Source organism: Dicentrarchus labrax, unplaced genomic scaffold, assembly GCF_905237075.1.
Source record: "Dicentrarchus labrax unplaced genomic scaffold, dlabrax2021, whole genome shotgun sequence".
Classification (NCBI taxonomy): Eukaryota; Metazoa; Chordata; class Actinopteri; family Moronidae; genus Dicentrarchus; species Dicentrarchus labrax.
Genome location: NW_026136730.1, coordinates 615,178 through 630,955, shown reverse-complemented (window position 1 = coordinate 630,955; position 15,778 = coordinate 615,178). Strand labels below are relative to the sequence as shown.

General features: G+C 39.6%; 2 protein-coding genes across 4 annotated transcripts; both read left to right on the top strand.

Moving 5' to 3' along the window:
* Positions 1-311: 311 nt before the first annotated feature.
* Positions 312-15,203, top strand: LOC127359484 (NACHT, LRR and PYD domains-containing protein 1b allele 3-like). 2 transcript variants are annotated; one of them, XM_051393356.1, is made up of 2 exons: positions 312-434; positions 12,202-15,203. In XM_051393356.1, exons 1-2 carry the CDS (start codon positions 372-374, stop codon positions 13,459-13,461), a joined length of 1,323 nt encoding a protein of 440 aa, XP_051249316.1. In that variant the 5' UTR covers positions 312-371; the 3' UTR covers positions 13,462-15,203. The 2 variants fall into 2 exon arrangements, with proteins under 2 accessions (XP_051249316.1, XP_051249315.1); XM_051393355.1 differs by lacking the exon at positions 312-434 and adding an exon at positions 8,772-9,110 and having other exon boundaries at positions 9,498-15,203.
* Positions 3,656-6,491, top strand: LOC127359504 (uncharacterized). Of its 2 annotated transcripts, none has more exons than XM_051393412.1 (2): positions 3,656-3,745; positions 4,264-6,491. In XM_051393412.1, the coding sequence occupies exons 1-2, from the start codon at positions 3,726-3,728 to the stop codon at positions 6,104-6,106; spliced, it is 1,863 nt and encodes a 620-aa protein (XP_051249372.1). In that variant the 5' UTR covers positions 3,656-3,725; the 3' UTR covers positions 6,107-6,491. The 2 variants fall into 2 exon arrangements, with proteins under 2 accessions (XP_051249372.1, XP_051249373.1); XM_051393413.1 differs by lacking the exon at positions 3,656-3,745 and adding an exon at positions 3,778-3,935.
* Positions 15,204-15,778: the final 575 nt, after the last annotated feature.

The window sequence follows — 15,778 nt, the reverse complement described above, 5'->3', positions numbered from 1 at the left end:
AAACAAATTCTATCAAGAAGAAAAGAAGGGAAATACTCCCTCTCCTCCTATACTGTATATTGGGTGTGACAGAGAAGAAACAGGGCCACCTGTTACTGCTCCAACTGCTAGACTCACAGAAACAGTATCGATAAAGAGCCAATCAGGATAAAACCCCGGAAATGGAGCTTCATGCAACAGCTGATCCCTCTGCCATTCAACTCTCACCCAAAGAAAATTACTGTAACTTTTATTCTCCAATTAGAGAAGACATCATATATAAAACCAGGTCTACTGTCTGCACTAAAGAAAGCGGAGCACAAGAGGTTTTTAAGCTGTTGTCTGTGCAGTCTGAAAGCGATACAGGAGATGTCAGAGATGCTCCGGTGGAAATGGATGCATCTATTACAGCTGAGAACTACTCAGCCACAAACACCCTGCCAACCCGTTCTCACCTCCAGAACAACTCCTCAGATCCTGGTTCCAGTAAAAGAGACTTCTGCATGTATGTACACGTTCTGAAGAATGTGTAGATCTGGATTTACAAAGTGCTGAGGATACTCAGAAGGCAATATAACAATAGAGAACTAGACACTAAGGCCTTATAAGGCAATATACATGAATAACCCTGTAAATTAGGTGAAAATTAATTAAGTGAAAGCTGCATCCTTCTTATTTCTAGCAGCATTTTTCCTGGAGCTGCACAATTAACAAAATGTTCAACTCAATCACAATATGACCAAGTGCAATATCCAAATTGCAAGAAGCTGCAATGTTTTGATGAAGGTAAAATGTTACAAACAGCATTATAATGAAGTACTGTAGTGCTGCAGAGATGCCCTGGCCAACCAATCTTGTTTTCCAGATGTAAGAAATCTCTGATAACATGAGTTTCAGTGAAACTTAAAATTGTGATGCAAAAATGAACATTCCCATCCCTATGAATCATATTGCAATCACAGTATCTGTCAAAATTCAACTTGTAATGCAGATGTTAGAGTTGTGCAGGAACAGTGGATCCAGGACATTTTTACTGGGGTGGCCAAGATGGGACACAAAGCTAGTGTGGAGTGGCCATGGCATAGCGAAGTTTAATGCGTATACGTACGCAGCCGACCACAGTTCGAATCCCATGCATGTCACATCCCCTCTCTCTCCCATGATTTCCTGTCTCATAACTGTCAAATAAAGGTGTCTATGCTGGTAAACAATATTTTTTAAAAAGTCTTTTTTTATTCCATTTCCACCTATCACAGTCCTCAAGTATCTCTGGTTATTTTAACATGTCTATTTTTAATCAGTAACTATGTTCAGGATAGGGTACACATTTTCTAAGAGCCATCTCCTTGTAGTGGATTAAAGTCCTCGTCTCTTCACAAGTTAGATTAGAGTAGCAAAATTCAACTGCTCTTAACTCATCCTATAGATTAACATTTATCAGTCATCAGCTCATCATCTGTTTCACCTGTTTTCTTACCTGTGTTTGCTTTACTGATTGAGGCGCCATCTTGTGGTTACATAAAACACAGCAATCCAGGCAACAGAACAAACCAAAATGCTTAAAGATAGGACCTTATTAAAAAGTGTATCTGTAAGCAAAAGATAAACTAAGCTTGTAAGGAAAAAAAACAGAAATATTTTTTATTCTTTACATGCTTAGTTTATGTTATTATTTAGCTTAGATATAATTTGTTGGAGATACTGGAATTTGAATTTTTTGGTTTGTTCTTTGCCAGGTGTGTTTTTATTTAACCACAAGATGGCGCCTAAATTAGTAAAGCAAACACAGGTAACAATACAGGTAACACAGATGATGGCCTGATGACTGAATGATGTCATTCTATAGGATGCCCTGTGATGTATGAAAATGTGCAAAAAGTGGTTTTCAACCCAGACAGTATTCATGTCCAAGGCCCTGATGAAGGTATAAATAGAAACGTTGGCTTTGATTCAGCATAAATTAAGAAGTTTATTTAAATCAAAGACTTAGAATCATAAATGGTTAAGATGCTTCTTCATAAATTAACTTATGATAAATATACATAAACAATTGAAACATAAACCAAACAAATGTTAACTACTGTGTAGTGATGTTTCAGACAGTTGTAATTGTATAACTGGAGTGACAAATAACTTGAATGTGAGCCTACATGGTAAATTCAAACTATCCAAGCATGACTTACAATCCTGCACTAGGAGCTGACTGCTCTTCATCACTACTGCTGTACCTAGGCTGCTGACCTGACTGAGCCTTTTCACTTTGAAGTAATAGCTATAATTACACACGTCAAGCAGGATGATTGTCAAATTGGGTTAGAATCAGCGTGTAAAATACAGGTGTTGGTGGGTCTCTGGACCCCCTTAAATAACAGCTTTGACCCCATTAAAATGTCAAAAAGAAAGGAGGTGTCAACAATATGCCTAATTATGTCTATTTATAGGATCTACAAAGGTTTATTTTTACACAACTACCACTCTTACCACTCACTTTTAATAACACAATTAACACATATTGCATCTCAAGCATTTGTGACATTTGAATGCAATTTGCTCTGCCTCTGCCTATTTAAACGTCTAAAAACATGTGACCTGTGAAGATGAGCTAAGTGATACAAACAAAAAGTCCTTTATCTCCAAGAGAAATAATTAAATAAAAGCCCTTAAAGCACAGAGCAAATAAATAAGCCACAGCTTGTTCTTGTGTCATAGCTACTTAAATCTAGACTGTCACTCTATATTTCACACACTGGTTGGCCAAAAAAATAACATTAGCTCTACTGAACACACACATCTGCAAAAAACACCCTCAGTCTTCAGTCCAGAAAATAGCGTTTCATATTTCATGGCGGTATCCAAATAACAATTAAAAAACTAAATGCTAACGTTCAATGCTGAACTTGGTTTGCAGGCTGCTAAGCTACCTAGTGCAGTGTAGTTGGACCTTTAGCTGCTAGATAAAGTTTTCCTCCACATTCAGAGGGAACTACGATATAACTAAACATTAAAATACCATTCCTCTCAATCGACAGATTTCAGTGTTTTTATCGTTGTTGTGTTGTTGATGTTGTAACAGCTCTCACAGCCTCAGTACGACCATTACTGTGTTAGTTAAACATGTAAAACTGGCCCTAAATCAGTTGATCAGCTGTCATCATTGATTGACAGCATTTCTCTTGTTTCTTGTGTTGACGAACTTGACCAACTACCAATCAGATCTGGGGTGATCAATGAACAATGAGCTGTAGCAGCTTACAAACATATTTTTATTTCTTATTTTTTATCACAAATTCCTTTAAAACAGGCCGCCTGACATCAACAACCTGTTATTGATGATATCCTGATCAGTGCCATAGACGAGTGAAAACACATCAATAATACACATATTTACATTTTTGATAACTATATCTAATATCTCTCTGATAACTATATAATAACTATATCATTTATTTTTTCATTCATAACTAAAAGCTGTAATTCTAATGAAATATTCACAGATTCAGACAGTAAAAACAATTATTGATCTACAATAATTAATGTAGACTGATTGATCCTTTCTCTTGGACTGTTGGTATCAGAGGAGGCAAATGTAATGACAAGACCGGAGGTGGCGCTGCTTCCAATAGACAGCGAAGAAGAAGAGCAGCCATGTTTGTAGTTCTGTTCCTGTTACAGTGGACACAGCTTGTGGAAACACCGGAGGCTGTCTGCGTGGTTCCGAGTGAGGGCGGGGTCCATTCCGTGTGAACATGGCGGAAGCTGAACACAGGTGAACCAAAACTAACTTTATTAGTCTTTTACAGAAGAGCCTGTGAGCTGAGGATGTTTGTGTGAATAATGAAGGTACAACAGGTGTGACTGAGATAAACCACCTGACAGGGCGCGGAAGTCCGGGTTGACGGGAGACGCTTCAGTCCGGTTTAGGATTGTCTTTTGAGCGTTTTAAAACACCTGCAGCAGTAAGAAAGACTGAACCTGCAAACACTATGAGCACCAATAAAAACAACCTGTTAATGAGAAATAAAACCTATAACATCACTTTCCTTCTAAACAATGCAGATGCAGCAGCATTTTCTAACGACCTGACCAGAATTAACATGCTTATTAAATATTAATCTTCTTCATTTTATTATGATGTGCTCAGCTCTCTAACTTATTAAGGATTATAAAACAGTGTGGTCTCTTTATTCGGGGTTCATATTCATGAAGAATTTATGTTTTTTTTAACAATCAAACTAATGTGAAACTTTTATGTGTGAAATTAATTTCCATTTTTCTGCTTTTCAGGATGAAGAAAGTGGTGAAAAAACCAAAGCAAAGAACAAAAGTGGAGTTTTGGGGGGAACCCTTCAAACAGCGTGATCCAGTCAGGGTGAGCCGCCTGGGCACTGATGAGTTTACAACAATGGACTCTGGAACTATGACCTCTCGAACAGGGAGAGGAATAGCAGAAACATTCCTCTGGCCTCCTGTGTACAGATCTCCTTGCTATCCCGTCTTTTTTTATGCTGGCAACAGAAGATACAACAGAGAGCCACCCACCCCCCCTGCATTGTCCACAGTGAGCGCTCCACACGAGGAGATGGATCCATTAACTTTGGCACAAATACTTAAGGGACTAAGTGACAGGTTAGAAGATACGGCTACGGATTTCAGACTGGCCCTCCAGGTGAGGGATGATTTACATTTAGCACGTGCATATCGCCCTCCCCCCTACATAACATACTTGTTCATCTCCTCTAAGGTTATCATTACTTCTATTACTCGCCGTTTAATACACCGTTTAACAAATTTCACATGGAATCACAGGAGTGACTGTGATGTCCTGGAGAAAATGGAGCAACAATCTGAGCAAACCTCATCTGAATACCATTCTCACCTCCTACACCCTCCAGATTGCTTAAGAAGCAGGACGGACTCCAGCTGTTTGTCTCGCTCTCACAGCGTTCCCTCACTGAGTCTAACAACCTCTGCAGACAACAAGACCTTTACACGAGCAAAGAGCTTACCTGACATGCTGTTCAAAAACAGCTTTGAGGAGTTTACACCTGATATCACTGCTGATGAGAACGATGAAAGCTACAGGTTCCAGTGCTCCTGCCCAGGCCTGTACCAGTGCAGTGTGACAGGTCTGCTGTTCCACATGGAGGGAGAAGGGGACGTGGTCTACAGGATTGTCCCTTGGGACAGGAGGCTACTGGGCCAACATCACAAGCAGCCTGCAGGACCCCTGTTTGACATCAAATGTGTGCAGCAGTCTATGTGTCAGCTTCATCTCCCACACTGTGAGATCCGCTCCACAGGTGGTTGTGGATTCTTGTCAGTTGCTCATGTGAATGATGACAGCATCGAGTTCATCGTCCCTCATAAGATAACAGAAACTCATGTTATCATAAACATCACAGGGTTTTCTGCTTTCGGTAACGTCAAGGATGAAGACTGCCCACCTGACCCGGTCCGAGCACTGGTTCTGCTGTTCTACAGACCCCCGGCTGATCCTGATCTTGAATCCCTCCTCAATGTGTTGTTGCTACCGACGAACGTCGTGCTCCGGGATGTGCTGCGCATCAGGAAGAAATTATTTGGAGAGGACAGTCTCATACAGGCATCCCCCCACTGTAAACTGCACCCAAAGCAGGAATACAAACTGTCCACTTGTCCTGAAGATGACTCAGTTCTAGTTCAACCAACAGAAGCAGAATTTGACTGTGATAACTATGACAACTACTTCCCGACTTTCCAGGTGAATTTAGAAAAAATCATGAAACATATTAAACTGTTTCTGAGAGAAACCAAAAGCCCCCACAGTGTCTGGGAAAGACGAGTCTGTCTTTCACCCAGTGCAGTAAAAAGATGTGTGCAGGGCAGTTCAGATGAGAGGCTGTTGGACATTTGGAGCAGCTTCATCGATGGGATATCAGGACCTGTTCTCAAAAGTCTGCTGGACAAACTGTTTGAGAAAACTGTGCTGACTGATTCTGAGAGGGAGTCAGCGGACGAGATCCAGAACAAAAGGGATAAAGCTCGTTTTGTTATCGAAACAGTGAAGAATAAAGCAGCTGGTTCAGAGATGATTGACCTTCTCTGTGAGATCGACCCCTTCTTCTCTGAACACCTCGGGTTGATCTGAAGCTGAATGAACAGGTGATACGTGCAGAACATGTTGACCTGGAGGTTAGAAACTGATCACCCTGTAATTCCCGTAAAAGACTTTTCCCTGCATCAGTCACTGTTCTTGATCTCTCCTTGATCAAAGAGAGAAAATGGTACATTGTTGTTGTGTAAGACAGTTATGAGTAGCTGGCATTAACTTATCTTCTGTCTGTAATTGTTAAAGGTTCATCAGTTTTCCTGGTATGGGAACCTCACAATCTACTGAACACATTATACTGTTCATCCATTTAGAAAAGTTTCAGCAATTAGATGTACAATTTGTGATTTTTTTCCCTTTATAAACATAAAAATATCCCTTCATCACAACTATACCATATTTACGGAGCCCCTAAAGGGACATGGGGAAAAAAAAAAAAAAAAAAAACGTTTCTAGTGCGCATTAGATATGATCCGTGTTGTGGCGAATCAACACATGGCTAATTTTAATATTCAAATGAGTATTAAACTAATTTGTCTGTAACTAAAAAATAAATGTAAATTAATCTGTAACCTCTTTTGTTACAGTCCGTATTTAAATGCCCTGTCCTGCAGCCGGACACTCATTTGTCCTCCTTTTGAGAAAATAACAAAAACAGTCCACCTTTTGACACATTACCTTGTTAGTTTAATACTTATTGGCTTAAAATGTGTGTCAAAATAAGTAATTTCATTGGTTACATTTTCGTTTTGTGACCTATCAACACATGGCTAATTGTAATATTTAAACGAGCCATGTGCTGATTGCCACAACACCAGAGCACTAGATACTATCTAGTGCGCACTAGAAACGTTTCTTTTTTTTTTTTTTTTCCATGTCCCTTTAGGGGCTCCGTACATATTCGTTTTCATATCAACATTTTTTTTTTAAATTGTTGAATCAATGTTAATAAGGGCCGTTTACTAACGTTGAATTTTTACTAATTTACTAATTATCTTGATTGCAGTCAGATTAACTTTTGTCACCAGGTTCTTACTCTTATCACTGGCTCTTTATATGTTTGTTGTTTGTATGTATTTAAGTTTTAAGCTGTTGTAATGTTCTCTGTAAGCCCCCCAGCAAGAACCAGCTGTCATTGAGTTTTACAACCAATAGAAAATAACTGGGACTTTGAAGGTCCAGCAGGTAAAACAGCTGTTTTCAGGCCTTTTATTTCCTTTTTACTTATTGTCAGTAGTGTCAGTAACACTGTGACTCTGCAGTCAAGTCAGGTTTATTCCAGGTGAGATCCTGACCTCTTGTGGTTGGACTGAAACAATGTTTTCACTGAAATATATTTAATTTCCTCCTGGGGATCAATAACATATCTTTATATCATTGTGAATGATGTGGCAGTGGTTATAAAACAGTGAAATCTTTTTATATATTTTAACATTTTGCCAGTGTGAATCTAACGGTGCAAGAAGAGGCCTAGAAGACAGCTATGCTCCATCATAAAACAGTGTCATTGCTGTATGTTAGTGTTGGATTTTACAGCATATAATTACAATTATTAAACAATATATATATTAAATTATCATTAAAATGTCTGTTATTTGTTTATGTTGGAACATGAATATAATTTGGTAAATGGATATTGTTTAGCATCATTATTGCTGGTCAACAAGCTTTATAATAAACTCATGAATTATTTGTTAATTGATAAGCAGCGTGTTATTTCTTATGCAACAGTGGACGATGTCGTTCCTTCACCATCCTAGGAAATAAAAATCCAGCTCACAGAATACTGAACATCAGAGGGACTTTATAAGTGGGTATACCTACTGCCGGCTGAATAATAAGTAGGTATACTCCATGTATCTCTGTATGCCTTGTACCACTGCTACTTCTAATAAATACAGTGGATGGGCGTTTGATATTCCCTCATGTGAGTGGAAAGAAACGGGGAACTGAAACTGAACATTACGGAGAGGAGCGGGAAAAGCAAAAGAGTCGGCAACAATGGGACGCACATGTCATTATTCATCATAATCGGATCATTTAATATATCATTTATATCGTTATAATAGATTATCGGTGTGGAAAACGCTGCAGATCACAAGCTGGACACAGAGGGGCCCACACAAAGAGGAGCCTAGGGGCCCCATGAACACCTTAATCGGATGAGTTACTTAACATTTTGTATTTATTACTCATTACTCGTTTCAAAAGTAATGTTATTACTTTACATATTACTCCCTGCCAACAGTAATCAGTTACACTACTCGTTATATTACCTTTCTGCTCCCTACAAATCAGTAATTGTGTCCCTAAAATTCAGACTTACGATGGTTAAAATCCAGTTTTATTTGTTAAAATCTAAGTAATGTGAATATTTCCAGCTGCTGAATGTTTCCATCTTTCAAACTAGTTTCCTCCACGATTACAGAAATGAATCCAAGGATGTGATTGGATTGTTGGATTTTAAATCAGTAGAGGAGTGACACCAGAAGTAATGTAACTAATTATGTTTTGAGGGGTAAGTGTAATGTTATTACTCACATGTATTAATAATTAGTTACAGTAGTTACTGAGGTATAAGTTAGTAATATTATCACTAGTAAAGCCTTTCTTCCCACAGCAGGTGTGGCCCACTGGCTTTGTGAATAATGTGAATGCTCATGAAACCGAAAGTAGATATGTGGACTCGAGTGGCACTATTTGTCCTCCATACTTTCGACACACTAACACGGAAGCCTGAAGTTCACTCAGGTGTTTCTTGTAGCTACACGAACCACAGAGATGGAAAAATATCCACTCTGAAGTCCTCCGACCGGATTAAACAACGACGTCCAACGGAGAAGCCAGCAGAGACCCGGAGAGGAGCCTGTACACACTTTTTAAAAAGAGGAATATGACTGTGTGTGTGTGTGTGTATAGTGGATATATCGATCACAGGACAGAACAACGTGTTTTATTATCGGAGAGTTGGACACAACCCCGGAAACAGCAGTTCACTCCTCTGGTGAAGGCCTACAGCAGAGACAGGAAGGTCCAATGAAATGTAAGAAATGTGCTTTCAGGGGAATTAAGAGACTATTTTGAGAAGAACAACAGCAGGAAGCAGTTTTCTCTTCACATTGAGGCTGATCCATTTGCATGTTCTCACTTTAAAATATCCTTTTATTCTATTTTGTGCTGATGTCTCAATCCAGCCTGAACACAAGTTAGAAGGACTTTATTTATACAACCCTGAAAAAGGCTAATGACTTTAAACTGACATGTTGCTGTGAGACACATCCTCATTGAACAGCTTTTTGTCTCCTTTCTGCTTCACAAGTGCCCATTCTTTCATTATTATGTGGTAAACACCAATGTAATGTTTGTGAAATGTAAAACAACTTTATACTCCACAAAGGATTTGAATCTTTCATTCTCTGCTTTATTTCAGGGTCTGAGACAAGAGGGAAAACACACTGAGCAACAGCAAGGAGGTTTTTTAAAAGTTTGTGTTTAAGATCAAGTTGAGAAAAATATGGAAGACAAAAAGGGAAATACTCCGTCCCCCGTCTCTGCTGGGTGTGACGCAGGCAGTGAGTCAGTATACAAACATCAAGGAGGACAAACTTCCATCACAGAACAACAGCTGACTGCAGATGAGACGTCTTCAGAGGATGTTCAGGATAAGCTGCAAAGCAAAAGTGTCCCAGTGCTGCCTCATGATTGTTCATCTCCATCTTCCTCCAGGAGTCTTCCTGTTTCTAATAGACAGATGTTTTTGGACAGTCTGTTCTCTTTGCGTTTCCAAATAAAGAGAATACAAAGTCAAATTTCAACTTTAAAAAAACTGATGCCTGCATTTAGGAAGTTTCCAGAGGAGGATGTTCAGGATAAACTGCAAAGCAAAAGTGTCCCCAGATTGTCTTGTGATAATTCCTTTCCTCGTCCCTACATCATCAGCAAAACCAAAGGTGAGCTGGGGGAGAAAAAAAGACAGAGAGAAGACAAGTGACGCTCCGCAGGCAGAGAATGAAGACAGTGAGTCAGTATACAAACATCAAGGAGGACAAACTTCCATCACAGAACAACAGCTGACTGCAGATGGGAAGATTTCAGAGAAAGGTGTTCGGGAAAAGCTGAAAAGTGTCCCAGAATTGTCTCCTTTTTCCTCCAAGACGGTTCTTGATTTAACGTCTGAAAGGAAAAATCAGAACATGCGTTCTGTTAATCCAATATTGCCTCGTCTAAGAAATATTTCATACTTTAAAAAACAGCTGACTGCAGATGAGACGTTTTCAGAGAAAGGTGTTCGGGAAAAGCATCAAAGTGTCCCAGGATTATCTCCTTGTTCCCTCAGTGGTTATTCCTCTCCTTCTTCCTCCAAGAGGAATCTTGATGTAACATATAAAAGGATAAATCACAACCTGCATGATCTTAATTTAATATTGCCTCTTCTACAAAGAAAAATTTCAACCTTAGAAAAACAGCTGACTGAAGATGAGAAGTTTTCAGATGAGAATGTTCAGGATAAGCTGCAAAGCAAAAGTGTCCCAGGATTGTCTCGTGATCATTCCCTTCCTCGTCCCTACATCATCAGCAAAACCAAAGGTGAGGTGGGGGACAAAATAGACAGAGAGAAGACAAGTGACACACCGCAGGCAGAGAATGAAGACAGTGAGTCAGTATACAAACATCAAGGAGGACAAACTTCCATCACAGAACAACAGCTGACTGCAGATGAGACGTCTTCAGAGAAAGACGTTCGGGATAGGCTGCAAAGTGTCTCAGGATTGTCTCAATATTCATCCAGTGGTTATTCCTCTCCTTCTTTCTCCAAGAGGATTCTTGATTTAACGTATGAAAGCATCAATCAGAACCTGGTTTCTCTTAATTATTTCACAGTGCCTAATCTACAAAGTCAAATTTCAACTTTAGAAAAACAGATAACTGCAAATGAGAAGTTTCCAGAGGAGGATGTTCAGGATAAACTTCCAAACCAAAGTGTCCTAGGTTTGTCTCGTTATAACAGTTATTCCTCTCCTTCTTCCTCCAAGAGGAATCTTGATTTAACGTATGAAGAGATAAATCACAACCTGTGTTTTCTTAATACAACATTGAGACTTCTAGAAAGTCAAATTTCAACCTTAGAAATACAGATGACTATAGATGAGATGTTTAAAGAGAAAGGTGTTCAGGATAAGCCGCAGAGCAAAAGTGTCCCAGGATTGTCTCATTATTTATTAGGTTCTCCCTATTCTTTCTTGGGTCCTTATGATTGGGGTAGTGGGTATAAATCATGGGTACATCCTCTCCCTCAGGTTCCTTTGAACTATCCATCACTGTCTGAACTGACGGAATTTCTGCCACAGTCAACTGCGTTCTCAGGTCCAGATTTGTGGGCTGGAACCAGCTCAGCAAAAATATATGATCTTTGTGCTGAGGGCAACCCGATAGATTGTAACAATTACTCCGGCTCCATGTCCAACGCGTCTACCGGCACTCAGTCCATCATCCCGACAGAAAAAACCTGTCTGGTTCTGCCTGATGGCTCTTCCCCAGTTAACACTCCTGTCTCTTCTTCAAGTTATAAACGGAAGAAGGGAAATTGGGGCGGCAACAGAAGAAAGAAAAAATCTAAAACCCATTTTACTGTTCCTTTCATTGATTCCTCTGACGACACGCTGGATCAACCTCCGCCTACTAGACTCACAGAAACAGTATCGATAAAGACTTCCTCCTCTGCAGCAGATGTTAAACCAGGAGCCAATCAGGATACAATTCTGGAAATGGAGCTTCATGCAACAGCTGATCCCTCCGCAATTCAACTATCACCCAAAGATGGTGTTTGTTTAGAGTCTGCATCTCCTGAAAAGAAAAAAAGAAAGTCTAGCAGCTCAGATGAAATGTGTGGAGACATTGATCCAAACTCAATCTTTCAGCTTCCAGTTAGAGAGGACACAGATGATGGTGGCCCCAGCTTTTACTCAAGTTCTACTGTCAGCATTGAAGAAAGTGGAGCACAAGATGCTTTTAAGCTGTTGTCTGTGCAGTCTGAAAGCGATACAGGAGATTTCAGTGATGCTCCGGTGGAAATGGATGCACCTTTTACAGCTGAGAACTACTCAGCCACAAACACCCTGCCAGCCCGTTCTCACCTCCAGACCAACTCCTCAGATCCTGGTTCCAGTAAAAGAGACTCCAGCTGTTTGTCTCGCTCTCACAGCGTTCCCTCACTGAGTCTAACAACCTCTGCAGACAACAAGACCTTTACACGAGCAAAGAGCTTACCTGACATGCTGTTCAAAAACAGCTTTGAGGAGTTTACACCTGATATCACTGCAGATGAGAACGATGAAAGCTACAGGTTCCAGTGCTCCTGCCCAGGCCTGTACCAGTGCAGTGTGACAGGTCTGCTGTTCCACATGGAGGGAGAAGGGGATGTGGTCTACAGGATTGTCCCTTGGGACAGGAGGCTACTAGGCCAACATCACAAGCAGCCTGCAGGACCCCTGTTTGACATCAAATGTGTGCAGCAGTCTATGTGTCAGCTTCATCTCCCACACTGTGAGATCCGCTCCACAGGTGGTTGTGGATTCTTGTCAGTTGCTCATGTGAATGATGACAGCATCGAGTTCATCGTCCCTCATAAGATAACAGAAACTCGTGTTATCATAAACATCACAGGGTTTTCTGCCTTCGGTAACGTCAAGGATGAAGACTCACCACCTGACCCGGTCCGAGCACTGGTTCTGCTGTTCTACAGACCCCCGGCTGATCCTGACCTCACATCCTTCCTCAATGTGTTGTTGCTACCGAGGAACGTCGTGCTCCGGGATGTGCTGCGCACCAGGAAGAGAATAAATAAAGATGAGAACTACATAGAGACATCCTCATACTGTAAACTGCACCCAAAGCAGGAATACAAACTGTCCACTTGTCCTGAAGATGACTCAGTTCTAGTTCAACCAACAGAAGCAGAATTTGATGAGGAATCATATGTCAACTACATCCCATCATTCCAGGTGAGATTAAAGACAATCATTGTAAATATTAAGCTGCTTCTCAGAGAAACCAAAAGCTCCCACAGTGTCTGGGAAAGAGAGGTTTGTCTTCCATCCAGTGCAGTAAAAAGGTGTGTGCAAGGCAGTTCAGATGAGAGGCTGTTGGACATTTGGAGCAGCTTCATCGATGGGATATCAGGACCTGTTCTCAAAAGTCTGCTGGACAAACTGTTTGAGAAAACTGTGCTGACTGATTCTGAGAGGGAGTCAGCGGACGAGATCCAAAACAAAAGCGACAAAGCTCGTTTTGTTATCGACACAGTGAGGAAGAAAGGTGAAGCTGCTGGTTCAGAGATGATTGACTTTCTCTGTGAGGTCGACCCCTTCCTCTCTGAACACCTCGGGTTGATCTGAAGCTCAATAAACAGGTGTATAGAAATGTGTGTAAATAGCTGAACAGAGCCGAGTGCAGCCGGTTAGTTAAACTGGGTTTCTTGTTGACGAGGCTGCAGTGTGAACTATAGTGCGTGTGCTTCGGGGAATCTGCCTCATCTGTTTGTAGAGACTAAATACAAGTAGAAAGTTGAAGTTTAGAGCCATCTACTGGCTGACATGAGTTCCACAAAACCACCTCACCACAACGTCCATTTAGTGTCTGTTCTTGGAGCTTTTGGGTGAGTGGGAGTGAGAGTGTAAATTAAGATGTTCACGTTTCCATTTTTCCCAGATTAAGGTGTTTCGCGATTCCGTGAACCTCCTCTCCAAATAGGTTCTTGAAAAAGACTCGTGGCTCATTTGGGAAAACCCCCCAAACTGTTTAATCCAGCCATGTTTCTTCTTGTTACCACACCTGAATAATATAGTTCCTTCCCTCAAACCGAGAGAAGAATATTAATGACTGATAATTATGCGACGGATCCTCACCCGCTGTGTTTTTTATTACCATTCCTCCTCCTTTATATTGTTTTTTATACCTTAAAACATTTAAAGATGTAGAAAAATATAATATATGTTGTATTCAGTTGAATGGCCAGGAAAATGTATATTTAATTTACACATTTTATGCAAACTGTATCAACTTTATTAGCAGAAAAAAGGTTAAAAACAAGGTAAAACCACTTTCCTGCAGTGTGCATGTAAATGATAGTAAACAAGGAGATAGTAATAATAGCTTTAAACAATTTTATGAACTAATAGTCTTAATCGTCCAGTTATGTTTTTATTTTTGTATTTTCAGGTATTTTTATGTTTAATAGTTAGATTTATTTTTAATATCCTACTTATTTCAAGAGCCCAGAATGTGTCATATACTCTTATTTCTCAATAAGAAAAAAGAGGAGTTGCTAAAAGGTTAGTGTGCACTAATAATAGCCTAATAATAATTAATAATATATATATTTCATATTGAGTTTATGTCCTTGACTATTGATTGTTTCTATTCATTGTCTGTGCTTTCTTTCACAGATTTTGAAGTCTGAATTTCATTCTATCTGTGGTGTCACTTCTTAAAACACACAAAACTAAATTATTTTAGATTCTTTTAAGTTTTATTTTACTCATATGTACCTCCTCAGCTCAATTAAATTAATAAATAAATTAATTTGTCTTGTAAGGCCCTCTATTACTTTGTAGTAAAGTAATATATAAATACAGTTATTAATATTATTATTATACATTCTCTTATTGGAATAAATTCTAGTAAATTAAATAATAGTGAAATTACAATACTCATCAGGGTTAAACCAGTGGTTCCCTTTTTCTATCATTGAGTAAACTAACAGCCTCTGACTATATATAATGCATATTTCATATTATATTTAATAACAGTAACATTAGAGAACAACTGATAAACTGTACAATAAACCCAAAGAGTGAAAGCAATAACTGCAGGATGTTTGTGTAAAATGAGAGAAGAGTTTTAATTATTTATTGTGAGTATAATGCATCAGAGACGTATTTTAACGACATTTTATATAATTCTGTTTATATAAATCTTTTTATCTATTTTGTTAAACAATCATATGTACGTTAACTACTTCTTTTTTGGCTACACCAGTATATTCAGTATAGTTTTATTAGCTCTGTTTTAACTGCATCTGTGAAACTGTAATATATTTTTTGTCCGGTGTGATTATTAAATATTTATTTATACAATATCCCACCACCTCCTTCTGTAAACTGTGTGATCTATCTATCTATCTATCTATCTGTCTGTCTGTCTGTCTGTCTGTCTGTCTGTCTGTCTGTCTGTCTATCTATCTATTGAACTATCTATCTATCTATCTATCTATCTAATCTCACTGTGCCTTGGAATTTCCAGCGGCCTTGAACGCAGCATGACGACAGTGGACCAGTCAGCCAATGGCAGCGCAGAGGGGGCGGGGCTTAATAAACCCTGAGACCCTTGCCCTTGCTGGGTTGTGTGTGTGTGTGTGTGTGTGTGTGTGTGTCTGTGCTGCACAGAACTGACGCTGTTTATCACCCACTAACTGACACCTGACGCTCGTGCTCTCACCTGAGCCGTCAGCAGGTGGATGACACGCGCTACGTCCATTAAATAAACTAAACCCAGAGCCAGCTGTGAGTCATTCCTTCATTTCAACCGGTTGTAACTTTGAATTAAACGGTTTTTTTTTATCTCACCGACAACTAACATGCGTCCCGGACACTGGTGTGTTATTAAATAAGAGTGGTTGTTAATAATTTACCCGCCAAACAACATATTTAGAGT